Source organism: Amphiura filiformis, chromosome 7 (assembly GCF_039555335.1).
Source record: "Amphiura filiformis chromosome 7, Afil_fr2py, whole genome shotgun sequence".
Lineage (NCBI taxonomy): Eukaryota > Metazoa > Echinodermata > Ophiuroidea > Amphilepidida > Amphiuridae > Amphiura > Amphiura filiformis.
Genome location: NC_092634.1, coordinates 48920075 through 48932631, shown reverse-complemented (window position 1 = coordinate 48932631; position 12557 = coordinate 48920075). Strand labels below are relative to the sequence as shown.

Here is a 12557-nt window from a genome sequence, read left to right as displayed (position 1 = left end):
GCGTAGACTAATAAGGTAACCATCGGCTATGATAGTCGACCGCCTCGAAACCTCGGTGAATGGAGAGGACAGCTGACTTATAGCTGGCCCCAGTGGCCCGCTGAAGTCTTGCTTGGAACTTTTCTGTCAGAAACTCCGGAACTAGCAGCACAGAGGTTCTAGCGGGAGAGCTATTTGTCTCATTGCACCAAGCGTAGTATGGAGCCAGACTCTGGCTATACGTGACGGAGGGTAGACTTCCGCTAGCCCCGGCGATGAGAAAAAACAGCTTCTGATGAAAAGTATCCTCCGCTGCGTGTTCCTGGTAAGGGCCATGCAGCTAACTGCAGGTGCTCTAGTGATAGACTGGTACCTCCGCCCGGGCATCCGGAGTAGATCTGGTACTGGGAGTGCCAGCGCCTTGCCGCTAGCAGAATGACAATGCAGTCTTCCCACCCGATCTTGGCCACCACCCTCATGAGTAGTGAGATCGGAGGGACTGCATAAGCCCGCGATGTGTATCGCTCTCATCGTAATCTGCCTGAACTTGCACCACCCTATCAGGTGTCGTGCATGCAGGCTCAATCGTGGTGGCCCGGAGTCCCCTTGTCTGTTGGGGTAGGCTACCACGGTTGTGTTATCCGTCAGGACAACGGTATGTGATTCCACGATCACCTCCTCGTAAGCGAGGGAGGTTGATGTGAAACTCTGTCTCTATGGCCCCATAGGCCCGAGACGGAGTCTCAGGGATGTGGACCCCCAGCCCCGCTTTTGACGCTATGGTCGCCACTACGTGACATACCGGGGTGCAGGAAACCTGACACCCTGGGTCAAATTGGGCTGATGGGTCCACCACCAGAGTTCCTCTCGCGAGATCTCAGACAACGGAACCGCGAGGGATATTGGGTGACGACTGGGCCTGCAAGCAGGCTAGAAGGTGTAGTTGGGTAAGCCTAACGTAGAAACGGCAGTACAGTACGAGGTCTACCATACTGGCCATTAGGCCTACCACCTTCATCCATTCCACAGCGGGTTTTGCCCGAGACTCGCCAAGAGTCAGGCACACCGCACCATGTTCGCCACCCGCCGGGTGAGAGCACCGCGAACCCCTCCGTGAGGGTGATCTGGGCCCCTACAAATAGTGGTGTCATGCGTGGGACCACGCTGGACTTTTTTGAGCTGATCAAAAATCCAGGGTCTCGCACCCCACGGACTATCAACCCCATGAGACCCGTAGTCTTCAGTGGAGTGCGTCCGTATATGAGCCAAACGTCCAGGTAGCAACTGATGTTGACACCCCTGTGCTTCAGGTACGCTGCCACCGCTCTGACCAAGAGTGTTAAACACCCTGGGAGAGATGGACAGGCGGATGGCCGGTATCAAAACTGGTAATTTTGATCCTGTACCTAGAAGCGCAGATGCCTCCGATCTTGAGAGGCGATTGGCATATGCAGATAGGCGTCCGAGAGATCTAGCGATGCTGTCCCATGCCCCTGATGGGGCAGGCTAGCACCGAGGCGAGAGTCCCCATTCTGAACCTCTTGGGCCTGAAGAACGTGTTCAACAGCCTGCGGTTCCGGAGGGGGCTCCCGTCGCCGGTCTCCCTTGGAGCCAATGGCCCCAAGATCACCCGCAGCACGGGGCGTAGACCGGGACAATCGCCCGCTTCGTGAGAAGCTGTGTGATCCCTGTCAGTAGTGCCCGACGCTGGGGGCCGTCGACGGCACTACTGTGGACCTCTGAAATGTGCAGACGAATGTGGGGAGACTGGGTTGCCAGTCTGTAACCCCCACTCACCACTGACCATACCCAGGCGCTCAAAGAGATGGTTTCCCACCTCTGGGTGAAAGCCATAAGCGGTCGTCCCACTGGGAGATCCCCTGTGGAAAAACTGCTGAGCCCCCCAGGAATGCTCTGCCTAGCTTCCCTTGGAAGAGCGCTTGCTCTTCTTCGGGCTTGCCAGCTGTTCCTGTGCTACCCTTGCGCCTCCCAGAAATGGGTGCTGCAGAGGTAGTGGGCTCGGGTACTGTTGGTGGTGCACGGCCTGCTGAAGTCGGAGCTCCTACCCATGGTAAGGGCAGTTTCCGACCTCTTCAGAGTGCTCCCGTTGGTAGCTTCTTTGCACGGTCCTCAACCGTAGCGCAGAAGCATCCAAAGAGAAAAGGACCCTGCCTTTCCATCGCTGAGCGGAGCGATTGAGTGGCAGGCCCCCCCCCGGCGCTGAGTGGACACCCTATGGGCTAGGCCCATGGAGCTCTCGTTGAGGCTAGCTGTTAGCACCGCCAATAGGCTCACCGCGCGGCAGAGCTCAGATGTTGTCTGAGCGTGATACGCTTGACTACATCTGGGTCCCTCTCGGATCCCCTCAGGTAGGTCCCGTGGTCCTCCCGCTGTTACACGCAGAGGAAGCGTGCAAAGCACGCGCGCCATAGCTCTACTGAGCTCGACAGCCCCACGATATCTACCCGTGAGGTATGCCGGGAATGAGAGTGCAGGCGCCCCCTGTGAGGAAGCAGCAGCTGAGCATCCTACTGAAAGGATCCTGGTCCTCCTCCATGGACTCCCCTTAGGGGGTGTCCGGAGGAAGATCAGTGCTTGTTGTTTCCCAAAGGCAGCGGGGAAGGAGATTGTAGTGATGTCACTACCGGACTCAGCTTCCGACTCTTTCCTCGCTTCACAGTATCCGTATCATGCGTCCGATGATGACGGTAACTGAGGACGGGCATCTGAAAGCGGGTAAGAAGGCATAACCACTGTGTGGCTCGCCGACTACCTGCCAGCAGAAGAGGGAGTACTCCGCAAGACCCTGAGGTATCCGCCATGGCACCACTGGGTCCGCATGCTCGCGCAGCCGTCGTCCCTAGCGCTTAGCAGCACGGGCCTACCCTGATCAAGATCTGGGTTAGCCCCATGCCGGCTGGCCTGGTCAACAGCTGATGTTGGTACTGCGTGGCCATCGCTAGGCGACACTTGCCACGGTGCTAGGCCGTGGAAGAAACACCTTGCGGCGGGTACCACGGGCATACCCAGCCGGCAGCTGACCCTGAAAGGATCCGCCACCAGGGTAACCCCATGGTACTGCAGTACCAGCACCGCCTCCCCCCCCCTTGTTGCCACAGAGACTGTGGCGACTGCCACAGAGACTGTGGCGACTAAGGCGGTGCTGCGGTACCGGTGCGGTATCAGCGTGGGTACCGTGAGGGTTCCCAACTGTGGACCGCTGTACCCTCGCCACACCGCGCTCCCCTGTTTGGGGATCAAGCTGTGTGCTGGCGTGGTACCGGCGCCGGTACTAGCATGGGTACCGTGAGGGCTCCCGGCTGTGTACCACTGTACCCATGCCTCACTGCGCCCCCGCAAGGGGATCAAGCCGCATGTATGGGTACCCGCTATACCGGCTGTCCCTTGGCTAGAGGGAGCTTGCCTAGTACCACGGGTAGCTGAGCGTGCAGATACCCCGATCAATCACCTCGCCACCTGAATAGGCAGCGCCAATCAATGGAGCTATGCCCTGTTGATTTGACAGTGATCGATCAAGAGAGGGTAATTGACCCATTGACGGTAATGGATCACCCACGCCCGCTGGCTCTCGAGGACATAAGTGGGTTGTTGATCAGCTAGGCTGTTCAAGCTACTTACTGTACCCTCTAGAGCTTCGCCCAAGGTCGCTGTGTGTGGCGGACCACTCACGGCAGCTATGGGCGGGTGCATAGCGGATACCACTGAAGTCAAGCCGTAGCTCGCCTTTGTAGCTGCCACCGAATGCACCTGGGTCGCTGTCCCGTGAGAGACTGCATGAGCCCAACCCCTGAATAATCGCCAGCCAGTCCCTGTGGACAGCCAGCAGCTATTCTAGGGCCCAGGGTAGCACTCGGCGGTCCCGCCATGGAACGCTGCAGTGTGACAACCCCAGTTGGTTCTGCTAAGACTACACCCACAGCGTTAGCCGCGGTATCGCTCTCTGCTGAACCCATGCATGCTAGGGTTCAACCCAGGCAAGCCCGGGTACCTTTGCATGCTGCCCGTCGCTGGCTACTACTGTGGCTGTTTGAGCCCGTAGATATGCCTGCAACAGACGGGTGTCCTCCTGCTAAAAACCCGTGAGGATTTTCGCTAGAGGACTGGTATCCTCCTGCTACAAAACCCGCTAGGGTTTTCGCTGGTGGTTACCGCTCTGCTGCCTGCTACTTTGCTCCGACGTATAGTCAGTGCTTTCGCTGGCTGCTGAGCCTTTGGACGCCGCTTAGCAGTCCCTCGAAGGAACCGCTTGCTTGTCCGGGGACCGGAGCCCCTTAAGCAGACCTGCCATGACCCATAGGGGCTGTCACAGCAGAATCTACCGATCGACTGGTATCCTCCTGCTGCAAAACCCGCTTAGGGTTTTCGCTGGTGGTTACCGCTCTGCTGCCTGCTACTTTGCTCCGACGTATAGTCAGTGCTTTCGCTGGCTGCTGAGCCTTTGGACGCGCTTAGCAGTCCTCGAAGGAACCGCCTTGCTTGTCCGGGGACCGGAGCCCCTTAAAGCAGACCTGCCATGACCCATAGGGGCTGTCACAGCAGAATCCACCGTGACGACCTTACCAGTGCCCTTGGTAGATTTCTTCTTCGCCTTATGGCGATGACGGAGCCTATCCCAATCGTCAAGCTGGAACTCGGAGAGTCCTAAGCAAAAGAAAGACATCTAGAAGATCGTGAGCACTCCCTGTGGGTGAAACAGAGCGGGTGTGGGTCCCGCCCGTCACCAGGGAAGGGCAAGCCCGACAGGGCCGAGGCGGCGAGGAGAAAAGGGAGGGGGCACTACCCCCCAACACGCGACTCAAGCCCAGTAAGCAAACCTGAGCACGGAGGCTGGTCGCTAACGTTAGTGGTAAAGTAAGGACTGGCTAACTTTATTACTAAAATGTCAGACGGGTCCCTACCAATCCCCACCGTATGAATATCTGATTAACTCTGCCTTTTATTGGACGGTAATGAAGACATAACGATAGAGTAATCACCCTAACATAGCAACAATAACCTACCGTACATGAAATACAATGTGTATGTACAAACATCTATTGTAACTTACAGGCTGCAATGGTTGTTTTACGTGGGAAACAAAATGAATGGCGCCAACGAGCGCCATTTTGAATTGCTCGTGTGTCCCGTGATACAAACGGAGGCACGATATGTAGCTAAGTTTTGGATCGCTTTTTGTCACTTTTTCGCCAGAAAATGCCGCCAAAACTATCCTCAGCCGAACAATACCGGTTTGGTTTTACCTAAGGTGTGAAACTACAACCGTATATCTCGCCTTTTGGTCGAGAAATTGATACACAGTGCTATGAACAAGCGATAGGCACGGCTGTGTCAGTCGGAGACCAAGGAGGATAAGGGACGATCATATGGTGTGACGTCACCTTTTGGGTGAGTCCACCGGGGGATCGGGGGGTTTTTGTTATTTATTCATTTATGTGGGACAAAATGACTATTGGTTTTTTTCCTTTTCTCTGGCTCGATGCAGTAAGTTTCTTAATCAACATCGGAAACGGTAAGATCGACCGGTGTACTGAGTCAGGGGTATTTATTTCGGGAAAATGTCCGATTCCTCGTGATAAGGCGGTGAAATGAAAATGCGTCATCAAAATGATTAAAATAGGGGAGGTATTTGGGGGCAAATTTTCCTTGATTTCACGCAAAATAGGGGGTAAAATTGCTGCAAATGTCCTCGATTCCCCGTGAAATAGGGTCATTTTAAATCCTGGAACGGTCATACGTCCTACCTTTAAATACAAACTGAACCCACCGGGGTACAGTCGCGGATACTGAACACTCGGCGTAGTGAGACTCAGTCAGTCACTGAGCTGAGCTCATCCCGTATATACGAAGTTCGCTTATCATACATGACCGGCTATGACCGGTTGTAAAGCTAAGAAATAATTAAAAAATCCTGTACATGTACCTTATTCTATGCCTTCATTTTCTCATTGTGATAAGTTCATCTCAACTTGGTGTGACGATCTGAACTGGTAGCACTAGCAGTTATTTTTGCAATCTGTTTTCATTCGCTAATCTTCGCTTCTTCGTGTTTTACTGTAATATCGTGGATGGCTTGGCCTATCCCAAATCACCCCGGCCAGCACTTTTCCCATTTTTAAATCCACACACTTTATTCAGGAACTTCATTCTTGATTTGATCATGATATTTCCTTCATGTTATTCTTATTTTATTGAAGATATTTTTCATGTAAAGTAAGTTGACAATGACTGAATTGTGCATTGGCCCGATGCATGCCACAGTAATACACGGACATTGTGTTTACAATCAAACCCGAAGTAACTGTGTGTCCCCGTGCTGACGCCATCATCGAAAAGCACCCAATTTGAACGATTTCGCTTTTGTAATTTAGGGGGTGCCAATATCCAATCTTTGCATGGAGATTATGTCTATCCTGGTGCGTTAGGCAAATAAAAAATATTCTTTTCTGCTTCCTGGCATCATAAGCTTTTCATTGATATATAACTTTATTTTCAATGAGGTTCACCTTTAATAATTAAATTTGGTGTATTGTTACAAAATTAAATTTTTTGCAGTGGCGTATCGAACATATGCCACTTTTCATACACATTATTAATAATAGTAAACAACCTAAGAAATATTGGCAAAATGAAAAACATTGCATGTCATGGCGTATCACCTCGCTGCATTCTGTAGTGGCGTATTGGACTAATACCATAGGGATTACATGGCGACCGAGGTGGCGCAGAGTTAAGAAAAGGATAGGTATTGCGTTTTGCATGTTTTCCATAGTGATGTATCATTTTGTACTTTTTTGCACTGAATTTGCCAGTAACAATGTGTCTTTATAAATATAAAATCTATTTAATTTACATCAGAAATTTCACATTCATTACAAAATGAATGCCTGATTTACACAACTCGATTTTATCAGCATTTCTTCAAACTCAAACTTGATTTTCACAAAAAGTTGTTTACTCACGACGTCCAACAATACGCCACTATGGAATACAGCTGACGAAGTTTGACAGATATACTAGGAAAAAGCTGGTGTTAATTCTGTTTAACCATAAGAAGTTGTTAAGAATGCACATGGATCAATCAAATTATCAAATTGCCTTTTCGACTGGAAACTTCAGGGATGAAAACAAGCACTGACATAATTTCCTGAAACTGCTTACATTGAACAGGGAAGATCCAAGCAAAATTTCCTGAAATCAGGAAATTTCCTGAAGATTTACATCCGTGATAAATGACATTTCATCTTACCTCTGTCTTTTGCTCCTCATCCGTCCCAGTCTGCTTCTTCTTCTCTTTTTCTTTACTCACTCCTGGTTTCCAGGCATTTTCAGCCTTTTTCAAGTTAACCTCCTGACTCTTGGAATCCCTGGCAATCACCTTCTTTGGTTCTCTCGACGACCTCCTGCCACCAGGGCCCATTTGTGGGAACTGTGGTGGTGCTTGCTGTATTGCGGAAAAGAGAACGATGTATAGAATTTTTTTGAGTTTCATCATTAGCATTTTCTATGAGTAACACACTTCCTAAACCTGGGATTGGACATGAAATTCATGCTACATGTACTTGATATTTTGTCATTAGTTGAATTGAATATCAATTGGTTACATGCGTCTCTTTTCAATACAATGTTGGAGATCTTATTTGGTCTATCTGACCTGCCCATATTCACTCAATACAGGAGGGTGTCCTGTCTGTCTGGAAGAAAGTCCCCTTCCACCTGGAATTTGTTAGTTTTTGGACCAGAGATTGGAAATTTGATCAGATTAATGGTATAAATCATCTAGCCTACTTGTTGGGTGCACTTTTGAAATTTGATACAAACATGTAAAGTTGCATTTCATGCAAAACAACAAAAACTCCTTCAGGTAAAACAATGAGTAATGAGTATCTTGTGTGCTCCTTCTCCCCACCCCAAAATGAGTTGCATTTCATGCAAAACAACAAAAACTCCTTCAGGTAAAACAATGAGTAATGAGTATCTTGTGTGCTCCCTTCTCCCCACCCCAAAATGAGTTGCATTTCATGCAAAACAACAAAAACTCCTTCAGGTAAAACAATGAGCAATGAGTATCTTGTGTGCTCCCTTCTCCCCCACCCCAAAATGATATTCCACCTCCATACCTTGGAAAATGTTATTCATGAAATATCTGCCAAACTATATTGATTTGAACTCACCCCACTTCCTCTTGGAGACCGCATATAATCAGGCATGAAGTCCACCCCACCACCTGCTCTGCCCCCGCCGCCGCCCCGTTGTGTTGCTAGGCGTGGATCCGCTACTCCTGAAATTGGCCTTATATCAGCCTGCAAACAAAGGCGTACAACAAAAGTTTTACTTCACATTCAGTAAACTCTGTTCTGAGACCTGGTTACTCAAAGCAATAATATCAATATCTATACACCTTTGTTTACATGTTAATTGAAGTTGTACAACTACTAAAACAGCAGTAATTTTAACATTGGTAATTTACAGTGTCTATAAAAACTTACAAACTAAATAAGTTTCATACAATTTTTAATGTGGAATAGCAGAAGCTCTGTATTTTCCTGTTAGCCATTTAACTAAAAAACAGCAGACTAAGGAGATAAGTCAAGGAAGCCATTAATCACATTCATAGTATTGCAGTTTTTGAACTGAAGTTTTGGGTATTTTCCCCTCCTGCATAGGGTGGAAATGACACCCCTTATATCAAAGCCTTTGGGATCTCCTTTACAGAACCCATACTATTCCTCTTTTGCGTCAGCTTTATTTGTCTCCAGTCAGACCCGCCTTTTAAGAACCCCCATATAGTTAGGAGCACGACAAACTCTAGGGAATTAACAAGTCGTATGAAAATATCTATACATATTTTGTTGAATCCTCACTTTAAGGTTACGGTTCAACTAGACTAGTATACAGATGTTTTGAATGTGAGGTCATGAATTAGAAACCACCACATGCATTGACATTTAAAATGAATGTACACCTTATGAATCCTACAGTATAAACTTTGGCCATCTGCCATAACTATGGCAGATCATATAACTCAAGGTAAATTTGATACTACTTTTTTTCTACGGAATTTCATTTTCATGACTGTAGAAAAATGCATGGCAAGATTTTAACATTAATTTGGTCAGGAGGAAAATTGTTAATATATTGGGGGGGGGGGGGAACAGAATGTGCCAATATTGCTTCCATCCAAAATGTGTGCTATGTATGGGTGTGGTGATCACAAGCAAGTAAGGGAGCCTTATTATACACCATATGTGACCCATCTGATGTCGTAAACCCCATTTCGAGATATTAACGAAAATGCATAGAAAAATTTAATGAAAGTATAAGGAATTTGTATTTTGCATCCAACATCAATGTGCGAGATGTCATTTTCAAGCAAAATCTTGAGCATCTTTTGCTTGAAAGAAAGCTAAATTTTCATTTCAGACACTATGGACCACAATGGCATAGTTCAATAACCTCAGTTAAATAATCATAGCGCAAAATTTGACCTCAAGTTGCAGAGTATGAGTTTTTGTACTCAACTTTTCAAAGGTCATTCAATGAATGTACAAATGTATTGGGGTTTAAGAACTGTGCCCTGATAGATGAGCATGTGGTGGATCCTAGTGAAAAGACAAGACAACTGTCTCATTTTCATGTGATGATGGGTCACACATCATAAAGCAATGTAGCAATCAGTTAGGAAGCCCCAGTAGCCATACATATGCATGCCAAATGCTACTGGGGAGTACAACTGTGCTGAATTTGATTTCCCTCCTCAAATCACAGAGTGACAGTAACTGGCCAAAGAGGCCTACTGCATCTTCGACACAAATGGGAGGATGTAGGCCTATTCACCACCACACATATCATGGCCACTGACCACACTTACAGTAACTGGGCCACTGACCACACTTAAAGTAACTGGGCCAGCTCAAATGAACTGGTCTAGCACCTTCTGAAAATCCCTTCTAAATTTTTCATAATAGAGCCATCAGGCTTGTTTAGGCCAAATAATAAAAAAAAGGTTTGTCTGAAAGCTCACGAGTGGTATTTTTATGGTCTTTTGAGGTCTTTTCGCCGAATATATCCAGAAAAAAAAAATTTCTGCATTTTATTTTTCAAATCGTGTGCATTTGAAAAATTCAAGCTTTGAGACAAACCTTTTATTTTTTTTGGCCTTATCAAATCTGATACGTCACTATAGGCTATTCCAGTTGAAATCCTTTCACCTCAATGGAAGGCATGACCCAAAAACAATATTCTCCCACACAGTGGATGTAGATTTCAAATCGAGTCACCCATTCAGGCAACCTCGTTTGAAATCCCTGTAGGTCATGTCTTCCACAGGAGGTATGTGGATTTCAACTAGAATAGCCCAAAAGAAAATTACAAAATGCTATAAAAGATTGAATAGAGCTATATTGACAGACAGACATAAAAAAGAAAAATTCACGTCTGACATCGGGGCAAAGGCGCGCCATGATTGGTTGCCGACTTGCGCAGTACGGCACTTTCTGTCTTGTTGTCAGAATTTCAAAAGCGAACTAGTCTTTTTATCTGTCTTTCATTATAATGTGTGGTGCAAAACAGGAGAAAGATGAACATATCCGTCTTTTGTAAGTTCTGATGCATCCATATTCCATAAAATACTCAATATCCGTACCTTGTCCAGGACGATATCAGGAATGTGTGGAAGCCCGTCTGGTTTGTCCTTACACTCTGGCTGGAACTGTAGGAGAAAGTCACGGCCATACTGTTTCTTGCCTTCCGGATTTACCGGACTCCACTGATCTGTATTTTAAAAAAAAAGTTTTCAGTTTTCAAAATCTTGGGAGTGAAATTAACAGCAGAACTAAAGATCTGGATGGCAACTTGTGAAGTAAAGGTAAATTGTAATAATACAAGTACAGAAAATGCTGTTGTGTTACAAACATCCTTTACTCGCCATTGACTGAGATTTGCGAAAATAGGAAATACATGTAGCGCTGTGCTGTAGTGTTAGAAATATGCCTCAAACCTCAAAAAGTTACTGGCCATCCGGGCCTGTAACTCTGAAAAATTACATGCCTGGGTGAATGCATAATAATATGTTTGTATTTTTTTACAAAGGACATTGTCACATTAGTGTACATTCATATCAAAACGATGCACTTGTTGGCTGCTACATGTGTCTCTCTTTACATCCATGTCAAAACGATGCACTTGTTGGCTGCTACATGTGTCTCTCTTTACATTCATATCAAAACGATGCACTTGTTGGCTGCTACATGTGTCTCTCTTTACATTCATATCAAAACGATGCACTTGTTGGCTGCTACACATGTCTCTCTTTACATTCATATCAAAACGATGCACTTGTTGGCTGCTACATGTGTCTCTCTTTACATTCATATCAAAACGATGCACTTGTTGGCTGCTACATGTGTCTCTCTTTACATCCATGTCAAAACGATGCACTTGTTGGCTGCTACATAAGTCTCTCTTTACATTCATATCAAAACGATGCACTTGTTGGCTGCTACATGTGTCTCTTTTTACATCCATGTCAAAACGATGCACTTGTTGGCTGCTACATAAGTCTCTCTTTACATTCATATCAAAACGATGCACTTGTTGGCTGCAGAGGTCATATGGTTTGAGCATGTCACAAGTCACCTGGTTTGAGAATGTTCTGTGTATTCCTATACGATTTGACTTGGGGATGATTTGAAAAACCCTCCATTTGAGACGAGTCTGGGATTTATTCCTAGCCATAAAAGGTAAAAAGAGACACATGTAGCATCTGACATGTGCATCCTTTTGGTATGGATGTACACATATTATTCTAGTCGGCACTGTACATTGCCTTAAACGGGTCATTAATTGTTTTATGGCCCTTCGAAGTGGCATATCACCAGACATTTGTGGAAAATTGATGTGATGGGTCACTCATGTCTACCATAAATGTAGCAATCAGTTAGGAAGCCCCAGTAGCCATACATATGCATGCCAAATGCTACTGGGGAGTACAACTGTGCTTAATTTGATTTCCCTCCTCAAATCACAGAGTGACAGTAACTGGCCAAAACAGACCTACTGCATCTTCGACACAAATGGGAGGATAGGCCTTCTCAACACCCAAGCAAATAGCATGGCCATTAACAACACTTACATGTACAGACTAAAGGTCCGTTCATACTACCACCGCATTTGCGATGCGTTGCTTTGCCAGCCGGGCTTGCTGCCTGACTGCTAGTTCGCAAAGTTACCGGCCCAACCAAAATGTTGTAGGCCAATGACCGGCAAACATGTCAAATGCTGTTGTGCTGGTTTGTCATGACTTACAGCATCTGGAACTTATCAAGCATACAGGTATATCATCTCAAGCCATTATCGAGGAAGATCGATTCATAACCCCCACTAGTGTGATTCACAAGCCATCTCAACTCGGCAGCAGGAAGTGTGTAGTTTGTACATGTATGGTAAAGATACCTTTGGGATACCCCAAGCGTAATACATGACAAGACTTTTGTAACACGCAGACTTTTGGAATACCCCACACCATGGATAGATGTGCCCCTGGTAAGAGAACGTGAAGA

At 46.7% G+C, this 12557-nt stretch overlaps 1 protein-coding gene across 1 annotated transcript in view; it reads right to left on the bottom strand.

Moving 5' to 3' along the window:
- LOC140157261 (eukaryotic translation initiation factor 4 gamma 1-like) overlaps positions 1–12557 on the bottom strand; it is a 52574-nt gene that overhangs the window by 24967 nt on the left and 15050 nt on the right. The window contains 3 exon segments of the mRNA XM_072180390.1: positions 7247–7441; positions 8172–8300; positions 10643–10770. Coding sequence (XP_072036491.1) covers positions 7247–7441; positions 8172–8300; positions 10643–10770 — 452 coding nt within the window.